This window comes from Buteo buteo, chromosome Z, assembly GCF_964188355.1.
Source record: "Buteo buteo chromosome Z, bButBut1.hap1.1, whole genome shotgun sequence".
Lineage (NCBI taxonomy): Eukaryota > Metazoa > Chordata > Aves > Accipitriformes > Accipitridae > Buteo > Buteo buteo.
In genome coordinates, this window is record NC_134204.1 from 71259748 (window position 1) to 71287032 (window position 27285).

At 39.6% G+C, this 27285-nt stretch overlaps 1 protein-coding gene across 1 annotated transcript in view; it reads left to right on the forward strand.

Moving 5' to 3' along the window:
• The window catches only part of NCBP1 (nuclear cap binding protein subunit 1), a 32779-nt gene extending 5738 nt beyond the window's left edge, over positions 1–27041 (forward strand). Inside the window, exons 7-23 of the mRNA XM_075020061.1 lie at positions 317–386; positions 1963–2178; positions 3244–3341; positions 4707–4770; positions 8595–8705; positions 9977–10041; positions 10782–10844; positions 12166–12240; positions 13345–13448; positions 14290–14412; positions 15655–15757; positions 17079–17172; positions 19649–19752; positions 20410–20524; positions 23006–23149; positions 23561–23674; positions 24571–27041. Of these exons, the coding sequence (XP_074876162.1) occupies positions 317–386; positions 1963–2178; positions 3244–3341; positions 4707–4770; positions 8595–8705; positions 9977–10041; positions 10782–10844; positions 12166–12240; positions 13345–13448; positions 14290–14412; positions 15655–15757; positions 17079–17172; positions 19649–19752; positions 20410–20524; positions 23006–23149; positions 23561–23674; positions 24571–24684 (1777 nt within the window). The 3' untranslated portion in view covers positions 24685–27041. The remainder of the gene's footprint in view (positions 1–316; positions 387–1962; positions 2179–3243; positions 3342–4706; positions 4771–8594; positions 8706–9976; positions 10042–10781; positions 10845–12165; positions 12241–13344; positions 13449–14289; positions 14413–15654; positions 15758–17078; positions 17173–19648; positions 19753–20409; positions 20525–23005; positions 23150–23560; positions 23675–24570) is intronic.
• The last annotated feature ends 244 nt before the right edge of the window (positions 27042–27285 follow it).

Sequence of the window (27285 nt, forward strand, 5' to 3'; positions counted from 1 at the left end):
TTGCCTAGTTCTAGGATATGTTGAAGGTCTTGTTCTGCTCATGCTGGAGCAGCTGCAGTTATAAGTGTGCTGTGAATACTGATAGGTGGCTGTGTTAGTGCTCTGCAGTGTGACTGCTTTCTGTCTGGGTGCTTCAAGTTAACAGTTTTGTCAAGGTATGATAATAGAGATATTTTAAGTAATCACAAAGCTGGTTTTTGTATATTGTAGACTTCATCAGCTGAAGACATCAAATAGTAGTACACTCGCAATAAGAAAAAAATTGTTGCTCTAAATTAGTCTTTTAAAGGTCAGGTTTTCCTTCCTATGTAAACAGACGCCGTCAGAAGATTCATGTACCCATGCTCCAAGTCTGGACTGCTGATAAACCACATCCACAAGAAGAGGTGAGTGGACTTTACGTTGCATTCTTTCAGAAGGTTTGAGAAACAATTTTTTACTGAGGTGTTCTTTTACCATGAAATTAAAAGGTACCTCTAAAAGTATTAATGCTTTGAATTGTCTCCTGTTTGTCATTAATTCTAACAAGTTCTACATGAGGAATTCTCTTCCAGGTCATGAGTAGAAGAGTGTTTTGTTGTTTGCTGACAGGCCCCTGAGGAAATGTTGTGAAGTGAGGAATGGTTGTACATTGTAGTATTTGTTTTGGAATTGCAGGTACAGGGCTTCATGTTAAGAGGACATTTCTGAGAAGCAGAATGTAATTCCATACTTATCTCTTAATGTTTTTCTTCTGCAAGAAAGAAACCTTTGTAGTGGCTGTGCGTTCTCAGCTCTAGGAAGTGCTAAACAAATACGTAGAAACTGTATGTGGCAGTTACTGTGCCATCTTTCACAATTAAACCAAAAATACTGGAGGGCAGGGGTAGCATCTGGCTAGTTTGGGGTGGAATTTATCTTTTCAGATATTCTTAGGTTTTTTACCTTTCCCCTAAGTTTGAGGACAAACTTAGTTGGAAAGTGAGATCTAAGCTGTTCTTCTGGGAAGTTTTGGAACATGGCACTCTTACATTTTGTTCACTGTTCTGATTAAATCACAGTCTTAACAATTGTCTTGTTAATCATAATTTGGAGAGATAGCCTGTCTGATTATGATTGATTTGTCAGTGTGAGTATTCTGCCTGCCAAATACCTGAATTTCCTTCTTTCGCTCAATAGAGGAGAGATTAGCAGAAAGCGTTTGAGACCATGTGTTACCCAGAGTACTGCAAACGTGACTGTTCACTTCAGGTGCTAGTTGTTGCTAGTTTTATTCTCATTTTGTAGTGGGATAATTTCAGTAAATGCAAAGCACTTCCATGTAAAGACATTCCTTGCACCAGTTATAACTTGAAACTTGTGTTCAGTAAGGCCACAGGCCTCCAGAGTTCTTGGACTGCTTTTAGCAAGAGAGTAATTAAACAAAGCAAGACTATTGCCTGTTGCACAGGTGTCTGTGCCATCTCTGGGAGAACACTGGGACTCACAACTGTGTTGAAAACCATGGCAAAGGTATTTAATATTTGATAGTATTGTATTTGTCTTGAATATGCAGTAGGTGGTAGTTTTGATCGCTCTGGGACCAGCATGGCAGTCCTACGGAATGTTTTCCCAATTTTAATGTTGATATTATGTCTGGTTTAATACCACCAATGAGCAGTGATGGAAGTAGTATTCACTGCTGTAGTTTCGCTGGCAGATTCAAAGGATGACCATCGTACTCGGACTCCTGGGCTGCCTGTTGGTGTTTAAAAACCTGCCAGTGGTTAAATTTTACTAACACAATGTTGTGTGGAATTAGGAGCAGCTCTGGCATTTAGAGTTCTTAAATTATTTCTTGGTTTACTGAATCAGCAGTTTTATTAAATTGTTTTTTTCTGAATGGAATATAGAATTTAAGAAACACATTTCTGATAGTTCAGGGAGCTGCCAGCTTTGTTTAGAGATTCAGTGCATCTGATGTTTCTCACCTTTTTGCTTCAGTATTTAGACTGCCTTTGGTCTCAGATTCAGAAGTTGAAAAAAGACCGGTGGCAAGAACGGCACATTCTGAGGCCCTACTTGGCTTTTGACAGCATTCTTTGTGAAGCGCTGCAACACAATCTGCCTCCGTTCACTCCTCCACCTCACACCGAAGATTCAGTGTACCCAATGCCAAGGGTTATATTTAGGATGTTTGACTACACAGATGATCCTGAGGTATGTGATTGCTGTGGGGGATGGTGAGCAGATTTCACAGTTAGGTTCCTGGGGCAATATTGGTCAAAATGTGATGTCACCTCTCCCAGGATAGTGAGTGGTTTGAAGACCAGCAGCAGTTCTGCTTTGGTACTTCTGAATAAATGAATGAAGTGACCAAGTTACTGTACGAAGAAAATCTGTGAGGAGCAGAATTTAGGGAGTAAGAGGTTGTGATGCTTTCATTTAGAATGACAATGTACATTGAATTCTCCAGTAATGTCTCCAGTAAAACTACACTCAGAGAGACTTGTTTTCCATAAAGTTGGTGACTTGAGTCTTTTTCCAGGCTAGGTATTTTTTGTAATGTTTAAAAACTGTTGTTTATTCATCTGTTAAAATTTGTTGATGTATATTGTGGAACAAACGAGTGCTTGATTGGGGTGGGTGAAAGATCTGTCTATCTCAACAGTCTGCCTCCAGCATTGGTCAACAGCAGATACATACACAAAAGTGTATAGGAATAGGGAAAGACTATATACTGCTTTCCCCAAGTGCTTTTATACCTCCCTTTGCTTTAAGTCCACTGCCTTTTACCTTCCTTTATCAGCCCCTGTTATTTGCAATGAACAAGACCATAACTGTGTATTCTTTCCACTCTATCCTGGCCATTCCTGGCTTTATTTCTTTATTGTATTCCAGCTCAGCTGTGATTTTTGTGTTGGTTTTTTTTTTTTTTCCAGGCTGCATGGTGTAGCCTGCCTGATGGCTCCACAGAGCAAAGGAAGCAGCAGAAGCTACATGACCTTATAATCATGTTCTCTAACTTTGTTCCCCGCACTCCCCTTTTTTTTTTGTAATGAGTCCTAGTATTCATTTTGTTTTAAACATCAATCTGAGGTTTGTGTGAAGCTGTATCACACCAGCTTCTCAGTCCTGAAGGACACAGGGCAGCTGAGACCTCACTGTGTTTATGTGGATGTTGGACTACTTTTTCCACCTGTAAATGTATGTAGGATAGCTTGCTACCTGTAGTACCACTGTATTAGCAGTGATCTTTCATGAGTCTTAATTCTTTCTTACCAGGGCCCTGTCATGCCTGGCAGCCACTCTGTTGAACGATTTGTAATAGAAGAGAACCTTCACTGCATCATCAAATCCCACTGGAAAGAGAGAAAGACTTGGTAGGAAGAGCTTAGCACTACTGTGCCCTTGCACTTTTTATATGCTACCATGGCTTTGGTGCCATCAGGGATATACAGAGTTGTGCGCTGGTTAGACAAAAGCTCAAGATTAAACATTTGATGAAACTTGATTTACTTTATTTAACTGTATTAAAACTGTTGCCTAGAATACTGTGGGTCTGTAATATCCAGATAATGTAGAGTCTGTATGATCCAGGGGGACAGTGGGTCCTTGGGAAGGGAAATCCTTGTTAATACAGGATGTGCTGCAAAAAATACACAGACACACCTCATTCTTCATGGCAGCACTGTGGAGAGTGTGGTTGTGTTATGCTTCCTGGAATTTTGAAGCAGCTGACTTGTTGGGGCACAGTAAGCCTTGAGCTGGTTCATCTGCAGCTGACTGTGCACTGGTGTTTATGAACATAATTCTGCTTCCTACTATTCCTTATTGCATTCTTCTCTTTGGGATTACATAGCAGAGATAATTGAGCTTGCTTTGGGGAGTCATTGCAGGGCCAGCAGATTTCATTAGTTTGAATTCAGCTGTGCCAGGAAGCAGTCAGGGCACTTTTTTTCTGCCTGAGCAATATCTGATGTGGGTAATTGATAAGTGAGATGGTTTGCCACAGGTAATTAGCTGTATCATGCTTCCAAATGAAAACCACCAAACTTTGTATAGTATGCAAGAAATGGGCAGAAACAATGTTTTTGGTGATGGCATGTGATAAAGTTTTTTGGTTCCAGCTGTTTGATTCAGTAGAAACTAGAAATTCAGGGTTGTTGAGTTACTGGGATAGTCTTTGTTAATTCTCAGAGGAAAGTAAAAGACTAGAGGGAGATACAAGATTTGCCAGAAAGGTAGAAATAAAATAAAGGAAGTAGCAGTTGTTTGCTTTGTACTAATGATAGGTGATAATGAGCTGATTAAAAGATGAAGCATTTGAAGCCTGAGAGTTTCTTATATAACCCATCAGCTTAATTGTGTTTTCAAGTAATTCTGAACATCTGTTGTTTGGGGTTTTTTTTTTCCTTTTCATATATGCATGCCAGAATTGCAGATCACCGTGACTATTTATGCAAAACTATTTTGCATAGCAGTATAGTGTTGAAGTGATGTAACTACATAAAGAGAAAATACATCGTTACAAATCATAGTTTAGGCAATTCTGGTGTGTTCTTGTGCTGTTTCAAAAACTGTTCTATGGATTGATGGACAGACTTTGGAAGGATTGTTGATTTGTTTGTGCGGCTTTTGTGTGAACTCTTGCCCAGAATTAAGCATTTTCTGTAACTTTGTTACTTGATCTTTACATCACATTTGCTGTGTTATGTTCTGAACTAAATGTATCTGTCGTTTTGCAGTGCTGCACAGCTGTTGAGCTATCCAGGAAATAACAAGATCCCCTTGAACTACCACATAGTAGAGGTATGGATTTTATAGATAAACTCTTTTGTAGCTCCATTATTTCACGAGTAACATGTCCCAGTTAGTTCCATGATAAATCCATTAAATTACAGTTTGATTTGGGAGTCAACCAGAACCTTGTTGAATTCAACCAGTGGCTTTTAAATGACAGGGTTATGTGCAGTTGAGAGTTAGTTTTATGCTTTTTGTTGTCGTTTTAACTTGGTGCATGGGAGCTTTGGTCAAGTAGCAAAATTTTTTAGTGCACGAGTAATCCAGATTGTGGCATTTCGCAAACTTTCAGAGTTTTACATATGATGCTTGTAGTGTAGCACGCAGTCTAAGAGATGGCTACATTTAAGTCACTTGTATTTTAATCCAATTTCTTCTAAACTAAAAGAAGAAATATGTGCAAATTGGGATACAAGAAACTCCATTTAAACATAAGAAAAATCTGGTTTTACTGTGAACATGATTAAACACTGGAAGAGTTTTCCCAGAGAAGTTGTGGAGTCTCTATCCTTAGAGAAGCTCAGAACCTAATAACCTGCTCTAGGTGACCCTGTGTTATGCAGGGGGTTTTTGACTAGATGATCTCCAGCCAGACTTAGCTGTTCTGCATGATTTATGTTTGGGTGTTCTAAATGATTTGTTCTACTGGCTCTGAAAAGAACTTGCAGTCAAATAGTGGCATGTTTCCTCTGGGGCATCCTCCATGTCAGAGAATTTTAAATAACTGTAATGTGTATCAGAAAAGCAGCACAGGTTTTCTTTTGCTGCCTTCTTTCAAGGGTCTGTTTTCAAGATGCAGAGCTGGATAAAACTTCATCAATTTCCATCAAAGGTTGAAAGGGATTAAGAGATTTCAGTAATAATGGCAACTTGTCATATGTAGGCTTTATGAAGAAGTAAATGTAAGGAATTTCAGAAGATTCCTCTTAATAAAGGTGAGATTGAGAGTTCATCTTGGCACGAGAATGCCAAATACTCTGAATGCTGTAAAGTTACATTACTTTTGGTCAGCTTGTTCTTTTTGTACTCTGTATTCAGAACAGGGGAATCTTAAAATTGACAATCATTTTCTGCCTTAACATAGAAGTATCTTCAATGGTCTTATCTTCAGTATCTTCAGGTGCTGTATATGGCTGTGTGCTTTATGCTCAGCTGTACATACGTTAATGCCAACAAATAGTTACTGTATTCCTGATGAAATAGGTTACCTAAAGGCCCTGGAAATTCTTTGATTCAGAAACTTGTAGGATGTGCAAATAGGAAAGGTTTGCCTAGATGAAATTACTGGAAAGAGGTGCAAGGTTGGTGTACAAATTCTTTGACTATTACTGTAATAATTTTCTTTTTCTTGCAATTTTGAATTATTTTTTAATATTAACTTCATTACTTGTCTATGACTGCTTACTTTTAATGAAGCTCCAGAGTTTTAAAGGCTTAGAAAGATTTATTTTTTTTTCAGGCTTCTGTTCATTCTGATTACTGCTTCTCCCTTGTAAGCTCTCTCTTAACGGTCAAGTTGGTGATATGTTGCTTTCAACAACAGTTTAACAGTTTAACCTGTGAAATTTCACTAACTTTTTCAGTAAGTCACAGAACTGTGGAAATAATACAGTTAAACAAGTTATGTAAAGTGTTATTTAAGGTTCAGAACGTAACAGTTAGGCAGAAATAAATGTAGCCTGAGAGTGGTTGTCAGTACCTTCCTAAGTATGCCTACTTTTGAGGTCCCTGAGGCTCCACATTGTAATTTGTCAAGCGGAGCACAGAGTGCTCCATGCTACCTGGAATCTGTGCGAAACACTGAAACATGGGGCCTTTCTCTCTCTAGCTTCTTACAGATGTGTATGTGGATATTTCTGGTAGCTGTGAACCGAGAATGTCTGGGCAGCCTTATTGGCTTTTTGGACCGCTATGCCCGGTTGTGCTCCTACAGCTTTTGGTACAACTTACACTTGACAGAGTTCAGACATTCAGATCATCAGCATCCTGGTCTTTCTTGTGACCTTGTGGTTTTCACAGAGTATGGTATGCCAGTTTGAAACACTTAATCTGAATGATAATGAACATCTGATGATTGTCACAAATAGTTTTATGCAGTATCTCAAACAGATAATGACTGATCATCCAGTTGTTGTTATTTCCTATCTTGAGAAAAGGAGCAGTTTTCTACCTAACAGGGTCCCCCCTGCCTTTTTGCCATATTGTCATGGTTTAACCCCAGTTGGCAACTAAGCACCACACAGCCACTTGCTCACTCCCCCCGCAGTGGGATGAGGGAGAGAATCAGAAAAGTAAAATTGAGAAAACTCATTGGTTGAGATAAAGACCATTTAATAGGTAAAGCAAAAGCCATGCACTCAAGCAAAGCAAAATAAGGAACTCGCTCACTACTGCCCATCAGCAGGCAGGTGTTCAGCCACCTCCAGGAAAGCAGGGTTCCATCATGCCTAACAGTTACTAGGGAAGACAAATGCTGAAACAAACTCCAAATGTCCCCTCCTTCCTTCTTCTTCCCCCAGATTTTTATTGCTGAGCATGGTATTGTATGGTCTGGAATATCCCTTTGGTCAGTTGGGGTTGGCTGTCCCAGCTGTGTCCCCTCCCAACTTCTTGCACCCCCAGCTTGCGTGCTGGTGGGGTGGTGTGAGAAGCAGAAGAGGCTTTGACTCTGTGTGAGCACTGCTCGGCAACAAGGAAAACATCCCTGTGTTATCAACACTGTTTTCAGCACAAATCCAAAACATAGCCACATACTAGCTACTATGAAGATTAGCTGTATCCCAGCCAAAACCAGCACACATATCTGTCTTAACAGTATATCCAAATTACACTGTTACAGAAAGGTTCTTTAGCTCTTTACAGTGTCTTCATGATTTCAAGTCCTTCCTTAGAATGACCAGTTCTAGTCAATGTGTTTTTCTGTGCTGTTTGTGCAGTCTATAAATGGATGTTGATTTCTTACACTAGTAAGAAGATTTTCTAAAGCTTACTTATTTTAGCTGCAATTCTTCCGTGTTTATTCAGAAGTTTAAAGAGGAAATTGACCAACCGTAAGGAATCAAAGTTTCCCGATTCCTTTGATGTAATTTAAATCTAGTTGAGGATGGCATGCAAAATAAACAGAAACTCAGAGATGAATGTTGTACTATGATGGCCTTGTTGTAGCCCTCAAAGATTGACATGCTGTTATTATAGACAAACTTGAAAATAAAAACACAAATGTTGACTGCAGGATTGTTTTCAGTTTTTTTAGAAGGATCTGCTGCCAAGGGGTACTGAGCATATATTTTTGTTGTATGAAATGCTGGTTGTAATTTTCAGTTGAAAGTTGTGGCTTTACTTACGTAAGTTTGTGTCTAGGAGAAAAGAGGACATCATGGAAAAGATACAAATGTAATTTTAATGCAAATAGTCTTTCATACTAAATGCTTAGGCTTCATTTAATATGTTTAGTATTTACATTTATTATTTAACAGGATCAGATGATTTCCACTTTTCTCAGATCATGTGGTACCACTACAGGAGGTCATATTATAACTATGCCCATTTCTACATTATGTAATGTATTTGTTAGACATAATAGGTATATAATACTGGTTTTGTGTTAGTATGATATGAGAAGGGCAGTTAGAGTGGACTCTATTAGAACAGTGTAGGGTTACCACTACCTTTTTAAGTTTCTCTTTTTCCCAGAACATGCATTTCACAGAATAATATGGGCCTTTTTGGGTATGTAATTGTTTAAGATCCATTGATTGCCACTATTGCGAAGCTGAGGGTTGTGCAGGCCATGTCGGACTGTGCTCTTGATTCTGTGCCACCTTCTCCTACAGGTAATATTTGCAGAATTGTTTCAACTTCCATCTCCACCACACATTGAAGTCATGTACACAACGCTCCTGATTGAACTGTGCAAACTTCAGCCTGGCTCTTTACCACAAGTTGTATCCTTTCTGCGCTGCTGGAGAGCATTTATTAAAATGCAGTCTTTATTTTGTTTGTTCTGTAGATGGTGGGATAGCAATAAATACTGGTGGTATTAATATTTTGCAGCAGCTGCCTGAAACTTTGCCTCTAACACTCACATGAAAGAATAGCACAGCCCACTTAGCACAGGTCTGGATTTGCCAACTGGGCAAGACTCTTCAGTTTTCTGGACAATGTTCTGGTACTTCCTCTGACCTTCCCAAGAAGTGCTGTTTTGGTGAGGGGATAAAATACAATACTCCTGTTTGTCACTGCAGCCTGTTCGGGCCTGGACAATGTGTGGCATGGTCACAGACACAATAAAGGCTGAGAAGGAAAGGAAGTGACAGACTTGATCTTTTGTTCTAACAACTGCGTGAATGCTCCTACTTTTTTTTAGTAGGAAGTGTAGCAGATGATTTAGAGGAACTTGCCTGAGTTCCCACTCAGTGCTTCCACTAGAAACATTCAAAAGGTCCATAATCATCTGTCAGCTGAGACAGGGTGGCTAAATGCTGAGGAAGGAGGCATGACTCCTAGCTAATTCTGGCTATTACATTGCCCTGACTTTGCTGCCATTTTAGATCACATTAGATCATTGTTTTAGATCAAGCTACAGACTGAGAATGGAGGATGGCTACCAGATGTCTATCCACTGGCAATTTCATGTGCAAATTTTTGTTCTACTTCATGATACCACTCACTGTTTGCAAATCACATATCTCAATGATTAGAGCCAAATCTGTTTCTAGAGTTGGGCGGATGTCCATGCAGAAAGTTTTTAATGTTAAATAGGGACACCATAAGAAGGATAAAGGCCTTGTTGGGTAAAGTCAGTGTAGACATACTTTCTCAAGCCTTCAGTGATGATCAAGGATTGTTTGTGGATAAGCATCAACAGCAGCCCATGAAGCTAGACTGGTGAGATTACAGAAGTACTCCATGAGGAGGTTGGTGTCTGTTCATATCAGTGGAGTTTTGCTTGTTGCATGACATGAATTCTGGCTTTCTATGGATGAAGGCAACAGTCTCATTGCAATAATGGAAGAAAACGAGACTGGAATTAGAGGGCAGAACTCATAATATGCTTCACTTTTTCCACTGTGGATTTACTGTGATTTACCTGATTTTGGAGTAGACCCAGGGAGCTTTCAGTACAAAAAGTTGATAACATTCTATTAAAAAACTGAAGGGAATAACATCTGACTTATCTAGTGCTTTTCTGTAACCCTTAATAAGAAACTTCCAGCTTGCACAAGCCACAGAAATGCTCTACATGCGTTTGGATACAATGAATACAACATGTGTGGACAGGTAAATTTGTTTTGGAGACAATGGAAAACATTCCTCAATATCCGATGTACAGGAAAAATGAAGAGATGATGGAAAGAGTAGTCAGAAATTGTTGGTAGAACTTCCTGATGCTATTCAAAATGTTTTCTGGACTCTGGCTTTGAGCAAGAGAAGGTGGAGGACTGACTGCTTGCCTCTTCTTCCCAGAAACGCTCCCCCAGAGGTTGGAAGTCTAGCTGTCTGTACAGGACGGTTAAAATTGGTGACAACTTTTCTGTGTTCAAAGCTGTTCATAGTGGCATAGTACTCTATTATTTAGTACTATGCCTGCTCCCTAGTAGTCTGGGAGGCAACTTGGAAGTAGAGTTTATGTGCAGCCCAGAGGAAGAGAGTGGTGGTGATTTTGCCCTTTGAGTGAAGTCTGCATTGTGTAGGAGAGCTGTTAATTACTCATCAAAAATGTGGAAGTTGCATATTCACAGTAAGCTTACACTTTAATTGTCAGGTCATAGTTTAATAGGTTATCTCTTTGTATGAAACAACAGAACATGACAGGCTGTCTATTTGTTGATAAAAGGTTCTTTCTGACTCTCTGAACTCAGTCTTTTTTATCTGTCGACATAAATGCTGTTTAATGCTGTAATAGCTTTAGAGTTTAGGCTTGCCTTTGGAAAGTAGAATGCATTTATAAGAAAAATCTCAACTGAAAGTTCTCCTGCACTTCTGACATTTAATGGAGCTTTCTTTCTCTTTTAATAAAGATTTATTAACTGGTTTTCTCACCACTTGAGCAACTTCCAGTTCCGTTGGAGCTGGGAAGATTGGTAAGTTTCTCTCCTTTTGAGCTGAACCTGATATTGCAAAAAAACCTTAACATTTCAAACTTATCCAGGAAGTGTCACAGCATAGTGGCCCTGTTAATTGCTTTCTTCCAGCTCTTAGAGATCTTTCCTAATCTGTTCACCACCACCCAGTGGTAGATTATCTTGATAATCTCTTTAGTCACTGTGTTGTCCCTGGTGAACTTCACGATAAATCCAGTGTAAGCGTTCCCTAAACAGGGGAAGTAGAAATGTGATTTCTTTAATTTGTCCTGCACCCACAATCAGTTGCTAGCAAACTTTCCTAAATGACTCCCCAGTTTACTTTTAATGGTTTGCCCTGACTTTCTGTATTCATTCTGTAATCTTGCTCTCTGTTCTACCCTAAACCTTTCATTATAACCTTTATCCTTGAGAAATTGTGATCTCTTTCCCTCCTGCCAACTCCAAGCACCTGAAGTTCCATCAGAGCTGTCCCTGCCATCCATTTTTACCATGCCAAATGTTGAACTCGCATCTCTAGCAGGAGGTCCCTGGACTCTTATCAATGTCTCACTACAGGTTCCCCTGAGCTTTCCATTTTAGGCACCCATGTAGCAAGGGAGGTTACCTTGCGGTTAAGTCCTCCCTACAGTAACTTCCACAGCCTGCTACCATACATGCTTTCTGTAGCTGATCTGCCCAAGTGTCCTTGTGGAGAGGGGTGCAGCCCCTGTGATATGTTTTTGTGGCTTTACTTTAAGTTTTGTGTTGTCCTTATGTGGAGTTAAGTGTTTGCTGGCTATCATCATACACATCCATGTTGACTGACTAGGCAGCAGTTTTCAAAGAGCTGATTTTTGTTTGCCTGGGTGTTCCTTGATGGCAGTGCTTCTGTGGGTCTCTCACAAGCTGCCATTTTTCACAAATCTTGCAAGTGACTGTATTTGAGACCTTTCTTTCTCTGAAATGTATTTGAAATCAGCCAGAAATTTTAAAAATTCCTGTGAGGGAGGAACAGACTATGAAATCACTCAAGGTTCCTTTCCTAAGGAAAGGGAAAGCCATCTAACTGTAAGCACAAATTATTTTTAATCTGGTGGGGGAGGGGAAGCTACTTGAAAACATATCACACAGAGATGAGATTCCAAGAATGCTAATGGCCAATAAGGAAATAGTGATAAGCTTACCTCATTGTCTTAAAATTGCCTATGCTGTAAAACTAAGTGTCAAGCACTCCAGTTGTCCTTAGACTGTGATTGTTTTGTACCTATTAGACCAAGCCAAAAAGAGACTAAAGCACAATTTCTTTTGCTAAAAGCTATCATATTCTGTCCTTTGATAGGTCAGACTGTCTTACTCAGGACCTTGAAAAGCCCAAACCCAAATTTGTGAGAGAGGTTTTGGAAAAGTGCATGAGGTAAGTAAGATCTTTTGATAGTTGCATTCAAGGCAAAGTTTGATCTTTGCTTCTGGATACTGTCAGATTCCTTTTAACTTTACTTTTGTCTTAGGCATGTCTGTTCTTACAATTCTGTTTCGGTTAAGAGATGAGTCTGTTGTTTGTATGATTTTAATCTGGTTTATCTGCTGTAGGACACTTAGGACACTACTTTAGAAACCAGGAGAAACAGGTCGAGCAGATAGTAGTGAGCTAGCTATCCCGGGTATGCACACCTATAGTTACAAAAAGATATGCTTCACCATAGGCATGGAAAGAGGGTTCAGGTAGTACTCCTGGAAAGTATTCAGCATTCACAGAAATGAAAGGAACTGATCATTAGTTACATTAGAAACTGAGAATCTAATCTTGTTTCTTCTAGGTGCCTCTGATGTTCAGTGACCTTAAAACAACCAACCCTCCAAACAAACAAAAACCCCAAACCCAACAACAGGAGTACACAATCAGGGCTGGACTTAAAATTGTTGAGATAGGGGGATATAAGAGAGAGAAAGAGCAAAATGTTCAAAAAGCCTATGTTACTCGGTATCCTACATGAAAACATTCATCCATTTTTGGATGAATTCAGTACAGGAAGTGTGAAAGTATTGTGCTGCAAAACGAATACCATTTTTCTGTGGCACTCTTCCATTTCACTGAAAACTCTGTTAGTAAAATTAAGCCTTTGTGGGAGTGAAATAAGCTGGAAAGTAAAATGAAGACATCTAGTTTAATATTTTTTCTGCTTTGAATACCAGCGTCTTAACTAGTTTTCTGCAGCACATCTTAGGCTTTTGCATAAAACGTCCTACCAGGCAGCCTCTAAATCTTTTCACAAGCTAAATTTATTGGATGAGGATGAAACTCTAGCATCACAGAGTTCAAATAGAAAGCATCTACTAGTAAATTTGGTTTACTTAGCTCTTACTGCCCAGCAGAAACTACCATTATGTTGTATAAACATCCTGATTTTTGTTCTATGAAAGTTAAATATAGGAAAACCATTATAAAGCAGTCACTTTAGAATTAGCCCTGGTGTTACTCCCATTTTAATTCTACTACTGCGAAACTTGTTATTTCCAGACTCTCCTACCATCAGCGAATAATAGACATTGTTCCTGCAAGTTTTTCTGTCCTCAGTCCTGCTAATCCAGTGTGCATTTACAAATATGGAGATGAAAGTAATAGTAAGTATTAAAGTTACTGAGGGGTCAAGTTGAAGAAAATAGTGTTTCAGAGCAAGGGAGCACATTAGACTGTAATATCAGTTGTCTTCATAGAGAGGAATACAGCTGAAATAATTATGCATGATTTTCATATGGGTAAATATGCTTCATGTGAGCAATTAATACATATTAAGCCTGGAGCTCTGTACTATAATCCTCTTTATTACTTTATGAAGAAAAGAAAATCCAGATACATGAAGTTACTCTTGCTGAGGTGGTTGTGGTGTTGTACAGCATTGTTTGCCGGAAGTCTAAATTGGAAAACTCATCTATTTCCCCGGTTTGGGCAAATACTATGCAAAAGTCAGCATATAAAATGATAATATGAGTTTATTTTTTGAACTTCATGAAACAGTAGAAGATTTTACCAGTGAACTTGGTTTAATGAAGCATACAGAGGCAGCAGATGATGTAAAGATTGAGATAGAGAGGTACCTTATTCTTCCTTTTACTACTCAGTGAAAGACAATCCTAAGCACAGAAGTGTCATCGTCAAAGACACAGTGAGGAAAAACAAGGAAGTATTGTATTTTTAGGAAATTCGTGAAAGCTGAAGTAGAGCTTTAGATGGGAGAGTGATTACCTGACCTCAGTTCTAAAGGTTCTACTGGAAGTTTTGTATTTAACATGAAGACCAGGACAAGTGTTGAGCAGTTTTATGGAATAGTGATGTGGACAATGATATTAGAAACAGCTAGTTTTAGGTGTAGTTGGGAAGTGTACTTGTTTCTCTGAGAGACAAACTGGTGTTAAAAATAGTCACTTGCCTTTGACATATTTTGATCTCTTTGCTCTTGTTTAGGGTCTCTTCCTGGATATACTGTGGCACTCTGTTTAACAATCGCAATTAAAAATAAGGCCAGCAATGATGAAATCTTCAGCATTTTAAAAGATGTGCCCAATCCAAACCAGGATGATGATGATGGTAAGTTATATGCTGCTAGGCTTTGGCAGGCTGTAATTTCTTTTGTGTGTAGAAAGATCTGCCATCCTTTGGAGCTATGAGTGTGGTGGTGAACGGAACTATATGCTTTTCCTTCTAATAGTTGGTTTAAATTTATCAGTAAATGGAAATAATACACCATTGTTAGGGGTTATTGTAAACATCTTACGTGCAGAGGCAGGCCTGTTTTTCTTAACAGAGGTAACCTAGTGCCTGAGTTGTGTTTTCTTGTGATTATTGACAGATGTGGCATGAAAGAACTTAACTTTCCTTTGCCTTCAGCAACAGGGTGCAGTTCATGCTGTTATCCTCACCTCTGAGGTTCAGCGCTTGTGCCCTGAGAGCTTCCCTTCCCTTGGTGCACTCCCATGACAGATAAGATAGCCAGCCTGCTGGCTGTAGTCTTCCATGAATAGAAACTCATGATGGGACTCCACTCATGTTCATTGTAGCTTTGCAGCCACAGACAGCATTGGTTCTTAAATACTTGTGCGTTTTAGGGAGTGAGAAGGAGTGCGAGACAGAGAATTAAGAAGTGATCTTTACCATGGGGACAGCTTCAACATTTCTGTAATATCTGCAGGTCTTCTGTTATACAAGCAGTGAGCAGCAATGATCTGTGGTTTTTTGCCCTGGGATCCACAGTCATGTTTCCTGATTTGCTTTAGACATCACCCACTAATGAGTGCTCTCCCTCCTGCCTGTCTTCAGCTGCAGGTAGCTGCAGCTACAGGAGGGGAGTCGGCACCATTCACGCCTAGTACCCATATTTGCTATGCATGCCTGTTGAACCCTTCTCCCATGTCATAAATAGCCAACCTCTGTATCGTAATCATGCTTACCTTCCCCTCTCTTCATCCACTCTCCCTTTTTTATGGTCTGCCAGGCCTTCAGCTTGGTGCATAACTCTCCAGTTTACTTTGCTGTCTTTCTCTGCTGCTGTCCATCGGCACTGTTACATGTTGGTAGAGCGGCTGTGTCTCTGTTAGCTTCTTCACTGACCTGGAATTCTTTCTGCACATTTTCTCCATGGCAAAATGGGAGCCTGAAGATCTGCACATCTTGGAAAGTCTTTAGTAGCTCGCTGCTGAGTCTTGCAAAACCCTGTTGATGAAACTCTTTTTTGTGAAATGAGTTAAAACCATAAGTTATCACTACAGTTTTATGAGTAGCTTACATGCTTTACTTGAAGTACTTACAGTTTCAACTTTAAATAACTTGCAGATGAAGGGTTTACCTTCAACCCTCTGAAAATAGAAGTCTTTGTTCAGACTCTGCTCCATCTAGCTGCAAAGTCTTTCAGCCACTCCTTCAGTGCCCTGGCAAAGTAAGTGTAATATGTGCGTTATTTGGGGGCTTACAGAACAGTTTAATTCTGACACCGAAATGCATGATAAAAGAACTGGAATGCAAGCTTCAGCAATGTTTTACGTGATCCACAATGCACTATGATTAGGAGGACTAATGACACTGCTTACTGAAGGAATTGTAGTGTAAATCCTAGGTTATATATGTAGGTGGAATTAAAGAAATGTGTACATTACAGCCACATGATGTAAATCAAACAAATGAGGCTGGTTTGGAACATTACTCCATTTCAGAATTACTCATTTGCTGATTATGGTGAGGAGCAAGGGTTTCTCCTTACATTTGAATCACTGGCTAACTCCCACCACAATATCTTGTACTGTACGTCTGGATGAAAATGGAGGAAAGAAAAAGAAAACATGAAACTTCAAAGCAGTCTGCTGTAAACTTCTGTCTCCCAAAGAACAGTAACATCCATTCTAATATACTTCAGAGTGCATTCCTTAAAGATATGCTTTAACTTCTAAAGAATTTACTGCACCTTTTTTAGCAAAATGAGAGAAAATAACTGGTTTTTAATCCTGTGTGCTTTGGAGTTGCTCTTAAGTGGTTTAATACATGAAAGGTAGTCACATGCATCTTAATGAGTTATTTTTCTATCTGTCCTTAAAGATATATAAAGCTGTTACAAGAACATGCACCTGGGAGCTTTATAGAGGCAAAGTTGATAAGAAGCTGTAGGTAGTAACCTATAATCAGTGGTGCAAGAGGCAGAGTGACATGAATACTTAGAGCCATGGTATTTTCATTGCTGCACACCAACAGTGGCAGCCATGAGATGAAAAAGAGCCTCTTAACACTACAGTTATATTACAGTAAGCTGGGTTCTGAGTGCAGTCTAGCAGTCAGCGTAACTCCGCTAAAATAGAGGCTTTTAGCAGGATTTCCTTCAGAAAGAGGCAGATTGGATAAGTGTCTAAGGTTATGGAAACACATATCGAGAGGAGGGTCTAAGGCTCAAGGCAGCAAATTTTGCTCCAGCTGTGTATAGATAAGCACATGAGGCATGAAAGTGCCTCCTGCTTTTAAGAGTATGAGAAATGTAGCCCAGCTTCAGGGAGTAGGTTCACCACTAAGATTTAAGTTGCTTTTAGGAGCTGTCATGTCTTTGTAGCCTATTTTAGCTCAGGATGGTTGTATTTTCCAGGGAATAGTTGTTCAAGAATTGCTGAAGATAGTCACAAAATTTTCTTTTGGCCAGTCTAAACCACTTGCCTTGTATCTGCTGCTCTTTTGACCTGATCCTAACCCCTCTACTGACTACTTACATCTATTAAAAGGTTTCATGAAGTCTTCAAAACACTTGCTGAAAGCGATGAGGGGAAACTCCATGTTCTGAGGGTTGTATATGAGGTTTGGAAGAATCATCCACAGGTAAGAGGTTGCAGTGTCAAGTATCTGTGTGAGTTTCAACTCACAGAGGTCATATTTAATAAAAACCATTACAGTTTGCTTTATATCCTTTAAAAATAACATGTCTATTGTCATCTTATTTGAAGGAAAGTTCAAATTATATTTACTGGTTGTTACTAGTGCCTAAAATGAAGGCTGGAAATAAAATATATACAATCAGTGAGGCCACTTCTTCCTCAGAGTTCATTGTGGGAGGGTCAAGGCTGTCATTCTGACTCAGATTCATACTATGCTGTTTGTTGTACAAGAGAATAACTTCTGTGAAAATCATGATTCTGTTAAAAAATTGAAAAACAGTGTAGATGTGTAAATTGAAATAAGATGTAGATCTCATATCAAAAGCAGGCCACATTCTTAGAAATGTGGAAACCTGGGGTTTGTTAGGGATTCCCCCCCCCCCCCAATTGCTAGTGAAAGCCATATAGTTATTCCACAAAGCTCATGTTGAAGTCACTGTTGTGTGTGGGTAGAGTGAGTAGAGCTGCAGTCAGTGCCTGTTCAGAACAGATCAGTCTGACAGTGCCATGATTATGTTCATTCTTGAGCCAGAGGAAATAACACCCTAAAAGACCTATGAAAAATGCCTCAGTTGTTTAAGCTGTTCAGTTGCTTCACAGCAGTTGTTTTCTCCCTCAGCTGTCATTCTTCTATAAATAGAAATCGATAAGGAATTCAAGCTGAATTTTCCTGCATTAATTATTTCATGTATTCCTTACTGGTGTGTTTGTGTTACACTTTATTGGGCTTGAAAGTGGTCTGTACCTCACAGACCTCACAAGTGCATAGGCCAGACTTTCAGAAGTGATGCCACTGAGCGCAAGGGGTAATCCTTGCATCTGCCACTGGACCTGTGGCCCATTCCTAGGGGAAAAACTGAGCGCCTAGAATATAACTATGCAGCATGTCACCTCTCTTCTAAGTACAGTAAAAACATCAAAAAAAGCAGGATTTTTAAAATATATTAAACTTCCTACCCAAATTACTGACCTTGAAAATGTGACGATTGCAGTCTGACCTACTTTTTACTGCCATTTAACTGGATCAGAAGAAATTACATTACTGCAATCTAATATCCATATCCTCGTTGTTCCTTTGTATTGCAGCATGACCAAACTGAGATGGAGGTTTCAAACCTAGACCAAACAGTCATGTTTGATTTTATGAATAAATCAAGATTGCTTTAAAAAATACCAAGTGCAAAAGTTACAAAGGTCTGCTATTCTACTTGATTGTGCAACTTAAAATTTTCTCTCTTGCATTTATTGCAGTTCAGTCTTTTGCTTCTGGTCATGTACTTTATTTCCTGAGTCCACAACCTCCCTGGCACACAGAACAAATGGTGCTTGGACAGCAGGACACTTGTCCAGAGTCTGTTTCATGCCGCTCACCCTACTCCCATGTCTATGGGAACGTCCTTTGATTTGGTTCAGCCTATCAGCAGTGCTGCAGATAGTGATTTAGCAATATGAATCAGTAGTCCCTGGACCTATAAGCAAGGTTCTCTTCATAAAGAGAAACTTTAACATTGAGATTAAATGTTTTTTTCAAAATCCTAGGTCTGTGTTTCTTGGAAGATCAGGCTAAGTAATCAGAAATTCTTCCTGGCAATACAGAAAGACAAATAGAGCATAGGATGCTATCCTGGGACTTGAAAGTCGAGTGCTGAGTCTTCTGTATGATTCATTCAGTTATTTTAATTTTCCTTCCTTAAAAGGAGCTTTGTTACACTTCCTTATTTGACAATGGGTGGTTGTAAGGATAAATACAGTGCAGGCTGTGGTTCTTAGATACTGTGGCATTTAAGCACATGAGTAACCAAGATAAGCCTTTTTTCTGAACAGCTTGCAACTGCTTTAGTCAGTAACTCCTCTCTGCAGTTGCCTGGTAGGTTGCTTGCAACCCCCCCCAAATGATGGCAGTGCCTGTAGCAAATAAGCATTTCCATTGACTACACAGCACTAGCTCTGTCCTGAAATGAATAGGTCCTGTAGAGAAGAGCATACTGTCACATTTGAAGACTGTTGCAGTTCAAGGAGAGTAGGCTAACAGTGGCTCCTTCGTTATGGTGATCTGACCGGTATATATGCTCTGGTTTGAGTACGTCGAGGTCAAATACTAGCACTTGCATCTTTTAAGGACTCACTTCCAACTGTGATGCTTGTATTTTTTGCTTTTTATGGAAGCATGTATGTAACAGAGTGATATATCACTTTCACAAGAAGTAGAAAAGGTTGTTAAACAAAATTAGAATGCTTTATGTAATTTATATAGATCCCCTAATTGGAGCAGTTTTAGGCTAAACTACCCAGCTTCCTAAAGTATTTGAAATTACCCAGTAATATCACTAACATAGAGTTGCATCAAACCATCTCTGGTTTTATCTGAGGCTGGAATACTTTACACAGATTGTGTGTGCAATGTCTTTCACAAAATATAGATGATTGCTGTGCTTGTGGACAAGATGATTCGGACACAAATTGTTGACTGCGCTGCAGTAGCAAACTGGATCTTCTCTTCAGAGCTTGCACATGATTTTACTAGGTAACAAGAATTTGTCTTGGGTTGTTACTTGTCTCTGAATTACTATTTTAAGTGCCCAGTACGTAGTTTAATCTATGAAAACTGAGTAGTGGAAGAAAAAGGTACAATTAAGCCTTTTCTCCTTCTACGAAAGATGTACTTTAGCATTTTTCTTTCTGAGTTGGGGTATGAATGTTTATGTGACAGTGCAAGAATGTTGCTAGCATGTCATTTTGCAAGTAGTCTCTAAGCCTGCCAAAGCAGAACACTGTACCTATTTCTAGACAAAGTCTGCTGCTGCTAGCTTAGTGTGGTCCTGGCCTTTGGTTGAGTTATGTAACTTGTACCACCATTGATACATTGCTTCTTGAGAACGGGAGAATTGTTTGGACTGCGAAGTCAATTTGATGTTGGTAGTCCTGCAGTACGTGTATAAATGACAATGCTGGCTGGTTTGGAAGTTTACTGCAAAAAATAGGAAAGAAATTATTGTTAAGCTTTCTTACATTACAGGTATGCTTTCCTATATGGCGAGTGTTTGCTCACTCTAGTAGATGTCTTAAATGAAGCTAAGTTTTTTAAATGTCCCCAGATACATTTTTATATAAGAAACTATATTTAGTTTTTTATCTTGAAGTAGTGTGTAATGTAGTGTTTTGAGCTTTCTGTCTTTCCTAGGTTTTATATCTGGGAGATCTTACATTCCACAATTCGTAAGATGAATAAACATGTTCTGAAGATTCACAAGGAACTGGAGGAGACTAAGGCAAGATTGGCCAGGCAGCACAAAAGAGTAAGTAATTTGTTTGTAAGTTTTAATTATTTTAAGTTATGTTTTACAAACCTGCATGCTGTCAGACTGACACACATTTGGTTTGGGGAAGGACTGAATAAATACATTTGTCAGGAAGCATGTCCGCAGACGTGGTCATCTGTAGCGGTAAGACATCAAAAACTAGATGTATGTTCTCAGTCCACCTTTCTAATGGTAGCTATAACCTAAAAATTCAATAAAATCTTTTGGAGAATTCGTATGTATTTGCCCTGTTCAAGCTCTCTCTCACAAGTTTCTCATCTAATATGAGCATGTCTTCCACTTGCCTTCTAATCTGGATTGCAATGACCTTATTAGATAACAATAAGAACAGTTACAAAATATTTACAGTAAGTTCTGTTAAAGAGTACTCTTGTGGCTTCCATGCAGAAGTGCACGGAAACAGCTATTTGCTATTGAAAAGTTGGCTGTTACTGTTCTTCTGATGGATGCTGCTGGATTCTGACACTGCTGTCTGTCACTTCCTTCTTCCAGCATATTTTTCTGAATTCCTTTGCATGATCTGGGTTACTATATACAACAGACTGATGAGCAAGCAGCCGCTGTTGTGTTCTGTTGTCCCAAGTGGGACAGTAGAATGGGGTGAGACAGTGTCTAATGTGGCAGCTGCAAAAGATGGGCTCCAAGGAAGCTTGGCTGGATGCAATACTTAGTCACGATAGAATGAAGCCAGTTTATAAACACACTGAGAGTTGCAAAGAGCAAGAGAGCATTTCCATGTTTTTAGGTAGTTTGTGAGTATGATTACCAGCATAAAACCCTTAGCTAGCACCAAAACTTTGGATTAAGTTAATGTCAGAATTTGGCACTGCATGGTGCTTAGTTGCTGGCTGGGGTTAAACCACAATAATGGCACAGAGGCTGCTGATGGTTTCTGAAGAAACCTGCACAAGTCAGTTATTTTTCCAGAAGTTTCTGGTGAGAGATCACTAATACCTCACAGTTTGCCAGTGTGAGTTCATCCCAGCCCCTTCATCTTGTTTCCTTCACTCGCAGCAACAGCCATCCTAGTTGCTTGCATCCTTAATCTACATTGACCAGCAGTTAATAAATGCCCATGATTTTTGAAGACCTACATGCACTCATTGATCTTAGTGTAAGGCAGAGAGCTTCTCCGGCATCTCTAAACAAATATACCAGTGTTCTCATTTCTGTACTTGTCTCTTGCTGCAGCTCTTTACTACTGAGTACTTTAAATGAGTATTGTCTCAGGAAGAAACATTTGTATGCAACAGTGAGCAGTTCTGCAGGCTGTTGCTCTGCTGCATGACCATTCCTTTTAGGGGAAGTAAGCCGTGAAGTTTTGATGTCCCCAGCATGAAGTGGATTGCCTTACTATGGAATGAGTCCAAGGCTTACATGCTTTCTCTTAGGTCTTATTGGTCCTTTAGTGTTTTGAGTTCAGGAAACCTCTGTAGATGGGGAAAAAGCAAGTTCCTATAGAGAGAATAAAATTAAATTCTCACTTGCTCTGGTAAGTAATTTTAATTTTTTATGCTGATTCAGGGCTGTAACTATCTTCTGAGTTTTCATTTGCTATGCAGTAGGTGAGTTAACACATGGCCCTATATTTGTCACAAGTTGCACATGCTCCTTTTACAAATATTTGAAGTTTTGAGATGTTAATTTGTGGGTATTTTTGCACAGAGACAATCCTATAAGACAAGCAATATCTGTATTTAAATGTACCATAATCCATCAGATTCTGCTTTTCCTCCTATGTCCGTTGTAGTCTTGTGGAATACTTCATTACCTGAGCTCCCAAGTCTGGTATTTATGTGTATTTTGTGTTTTTTGGTGTTGTGTTGTTTTGTTTTGTTTTTGAGGTAATGAGAACATGCCGTGTTCCTAGTTAGTTTGGTTTCCATGCTGACCCTTTCTAGTCTGAGAGCATCCCTTTTGATCATGACTATAGGGATTCCCCACTTTAACACCATGGGCTGCAGTCTCTAGTCTTCCTTTTGTGCTAACGAGCTGGATTCTTGTGAGTTCTTGCACAAAGTGCTTTATTTTTTGGAGCCCTGAGATTTCAGAACTGTTCATTGAATTAATTACCTGCCCTGCTGCAGTAGACACAATTTAAAATATCTACGCTGGATTGTTTTTTAAAAAGCTGTTCATTATCTGGTGATGATAAAGTCAGCAGGGGTATTACTTTTTACTGTGTTTCCACTAAATAAAGGACTGGTAAATCTTTAAGCTTGCACTGGTTTCTCTGAAATCTTGATTCAGGGCTTTCCCGTATTGGCATTTTTCCTTCCAAATTTCTTCCCTGACTTATATTGAAAGTTAATGTCTTTCAAAACACAATACTTACCAAGCTACAGAGCAGCTTCAGTTGCTGCTTTTCAGTTGCTCTGCAGACCTTTTCACATGTGGAACCGCAGGGCATTAGCAGCATCCACAAGTTGCTAGTTAGTCTTGTGTTGTCACTTACAGCGAGACAGTGATGATGATGATGATGACGATGACCGAAGCAGTGATCGGGAAGATGGACCACTAGAAGAGCAGATAGAGCGCTTGCAGGAGAAAGTAGAGTCAGCCCAGAGTGAGCAAAAGAATCTCTTCCTTGTTATATTCCAGGTAATGATGGGCAAAATCTCTTCTCACCTTCAGGTTTTAAAGTTATTGGATTTATAAGGTTTCAGTGTCACTTGTATCTTGGGCATCTTCTTGGAATAAGAATATGGGAAGGGGTTGGTGGGTTTACTATGGGTTAGAGTCAATCCAGGTCATCCCCTTGCAAAGACTGCTTCTGAGCAAGATCTGTTCAGTTTCAAGTGCTTAGGAACAGAGGAGTTCTGCTACCATACAGTTTCCTGAACAACCTTAAGGTAACTGGGTTTTATTTGCTTACTAAATTCAGTGTTTGCCAAGCAAAATAATTACTCTCACATTGCTGTTCAAAGCTTCTGTCCCCCAGATCCTCTTACTTGAGGTTAGGATCCTGCTTTCATTTGACAAGACTTACGTATTCTTTTTCCTCTCCTGCAGCGTTTCATTATGTTGTTAACTGAGCACTTAGTGCGCTGTGAGACTGGTGGAATTGATGTATTTACACCTTGGTACAAGAGCTGTATAGAGAGGTTGCAGCAGATCTTCCTGCAGGTAAGTTTCATTTCTCAGTTTGGAAGGCTGTGGGCAGGGACATGTTGGATAGACAAGCTTTGTGGCTGGAGAACTGAGCACTCCATGAGAGTAGCAATAGGCAGCAGCAGCACATCGTCTCTGAAGACTTGTGTTGGGACTAGGTCACAGCTCTGGTTCTGGCCACATCTCTGCCACAGACTGGTGGAGTGACTGGTTCTTGATTAATTCCCACACTGTGAGCATACTGCAAAAAGATACCAAGATGTGATTATGAATTTCACTGAGCTCCTCTTAACTGTATGTTTATAGTAAGAGCAAAGTTCTGAGCGAACAAGAATACTAAAATAGATGTCTTCTAAATATGTGGATTAAAATATTGCAGAATTCCTTTTAATAAGATGCATAAATATTAAAAATAATTTTGAATTCTTGAATTAGGTAATAAGCACAGGTTGCTGGATGAAAGTGATAGCAATAGAAAATTATACCTGTGCAAGCAGAAGATACGTTGAAGAATGGGAGTGGTGGTATAATTCTCCCTTGGGCTGAACCCTTCCTTGGTAGTAGATGTGGGTTCAGAGGAAAGCAAATATCATGATTCTTCTAGGATATCTCTGCAGTTGCATGGTATCCTGCACAAAATTCAGGGTCCAGGAGTAAAAAGCTACAGGGAGCACAGTGCTCCTCAAGACAGGATTTCAGCACATGCTTTCTTCTTGCAGTCACTAGTGGCTGTGCATTATGTTTTTCTTGTCAGTTGCTACTGTGGTGTGGAAATGAGATGTGCCTGACAAGTTTGATGAAAACATTTGACCTGTGATTTTTACATGCCTTGACTTCTCTACCTGTTCTTATGTATGGATATATGAAAACAATAAAGGTTTTTGTTTTGTTTTTGTTTTTTTATCTGCCAGCATCACCAGATAATCCAGCAGTACATGGTGACCCTAGAGAACCTCCTGTTTACAGCTGAATTGGACCACCACATACTGGCTGTGTTTCAGCAGTTCTGTGCTCTGCAGGCCTGAGGATTATTGACAGGCAGAGTCTTGTCTGCAGGACTTTAATGAATTTTTTTTTTTTTTTAAATGGGAAAACTTGACATGGGGATAGAAGAAATTTTTGACTAAAACTGGCTTTCATGTGCTCCTATATAAAACAATACAGTACTCTGACCAACAGCAAACTGTGTAAGCATCATAAGCCTTACAAGATATGACTGATAGGGGATAGATGCAAAGCAAAGTATGAATTCTTTTTGTTGTCTTCTAACTTGGTTTGACTCTCGACTTCATGATAGTATTTTTGTTTCTCCCCAGTTGTTTATATAAAAATAAAAATCGGGAAAAAACAAACAAACAAGAAAACCCCAAACAATAGAATTTGTTACCTCTGCCTGGCCCTTAAATCAAAGGAATTGCAGAAACGAGAAACAGTTTGTAGTGTTTTGTGAGTATGAAAGGGAATGGACCTTCTCAATGAGCAGTGTGGTAAGTTCTCTAGTATGGCACAGGAAAAGTGTCTTAGCTTTGGGCATGTGAAACACTTGAGTTAAGCTTTCAAAGTAGTATAGAGCATATGGATTTGTTTATTACCAAGCCAGCTAGATTTTCACAGTTCAAAAGAACATGGTTGTAATACAATTGAAGTATGTTTTTGAAATGTATTGTCTAGTGTCTTATTACAGTAGCTACAAACAATCGGTAGAGGAACTTCATGGACAACTTCTGAAAAATGCAATCCTTTTTGCAGTATAGTCGAAGAATCATTAACTGCTCCTGGCAGCAGTTGTCACTGGTAAATAGAGACAGTAAGGAAGAGTTGGAGTGGAACAAACTTTAGACTTCCATACTGCAAGCTTCACCTGGGTGTTGGGAACTCCAGCCCCAGATGCTAGGGGAGAGAACAGGGCAGTGTTCAGCTTGTTCCTTTATTTCAGCCTGTAACTAGTTGGGCTGCCAAGCTTGTGCTGGGCTGGGCCTGCAGTGGTGCCAGAAATCTTTCTGGTAGCGATGGTGGATGAACCAAGTGCCCTTGCCTCATCTGGCTTTGTAACAACTGCTTTGTGGTGGCTGCACCTGCTGCCCTTCCCTTGCTTAAAATGTGACAACAGCACGTGGCTCCCATGTCTTCAGAAAACATTTTAATGCTAAATTAAGTGATATCTCACAGGAGACTTAAACTGGGAAAACACAGCCTGGAAATAGAGTAGCCTTAGTTTTGAGTTACACAAATAACATTACATACATAAATGCCAAGCCAGAGTGGTCTGTATTACAGTAAGCAGTGATGAATGGCAGAGACACTGCCTTAGGTGCTCAGGTCCATCAGTCTGCAGTATATTTCCAAGCTGTTTATGGTCTCTTCATTTTGCAGATGAATGTTTAAAGAATTTACATACCCAGTGCTATTTAGTTCAAGCTTAGAAGGTGATGAGCTTCGAGTAATTTTGTTCCTATACAAATTATTTTTTTCAAGTATTATACCTAGTGATGCATTTCATCCATACATTGACCAGTTGACCTCCTGATTCAACGAGGAGGGTAAAAAATGGAACTTTCTACTTTGAGTGTTGATTGACATAAGTTTGTGTGTGGCCTGTAGCAATGTGATATATCCTCATAGACTTAGATCTGTTATTTCTGCTTTCTCTGCTAATGCTTTCTGATTTGACCAATCCCTCTGCTCTTTCAGGGTATACTGTTAATTGTTGTAAATTTGCTTTACGCAAGGGTTTTGTCAGTCATGCAGAGACTTCTGCTTCAAATATTTCTCTGTTAATGTTCTTGAGTAATCAAATAGTTGGTTTTTGGTTTTGTTTTGTTTGTTTTTTTTTTTTTAAAGAAACATTGAATACTGTAGAGGTTTTAATTGGGGTTTAATAGTTTTTTCACTGGCTCGGATCAGTATTGGAGTTCTGGTATTAACTTGTGGTGGGGGTCTTACTATAAATGTGACTTCTGTAAAACTGATAATGCAGTTAGAACTTGCAAGCCTGTAAAAGCCTGTACCTTCCTCTGAGCCTTGACAAATACGGGTGCTGGAAATCCAGTTGCAAATGCCTGAGTGTAATCCTGTGATTTAAAACCAAATAGCAATGTCTTTCAAAATTGTTTTGACTTCCATGGTGAGCATGGGCTTTGATCACATTTCTTGAGTCTGTTGGACACCTTCCCCTCTATGTAGGTCCAGTGGCGTACACCTGACTTGACTGGGAAACTGGCTCGATCTGTAGGAAAGAGAACGAGACGCTTGCATAGTGATACCAGCAGCTAACTGGAGAAACTTGGAACTGCTGAAGCATGAGGTGGTGGATACTGTAAAGATGCTATAGAAATGTGGTGTGGTTGAAAAAAATGCACCATTAAAGACAAAAATAAATGAAGGTGAAGCAGATTGCTACTGGGAGTGTTTGTCCTGCCTATTTTGGGGGGCCACTGAAGCAAAGCAGTCACGGCAGGGTTACGCTGGTGTTAAATGCTGTCGGGTTTGGAGCAGTTTTGCTTCCCCTGCACTGTTGCTGGTACCCTGACTGACACACACAGGCCTTCACCTCCTTGTGCTACATGTTGATCAAACATGCTTCCCTCCCCTGCGCAGCCAAGGGAGGCAAGCATGTGTGCTGCTGC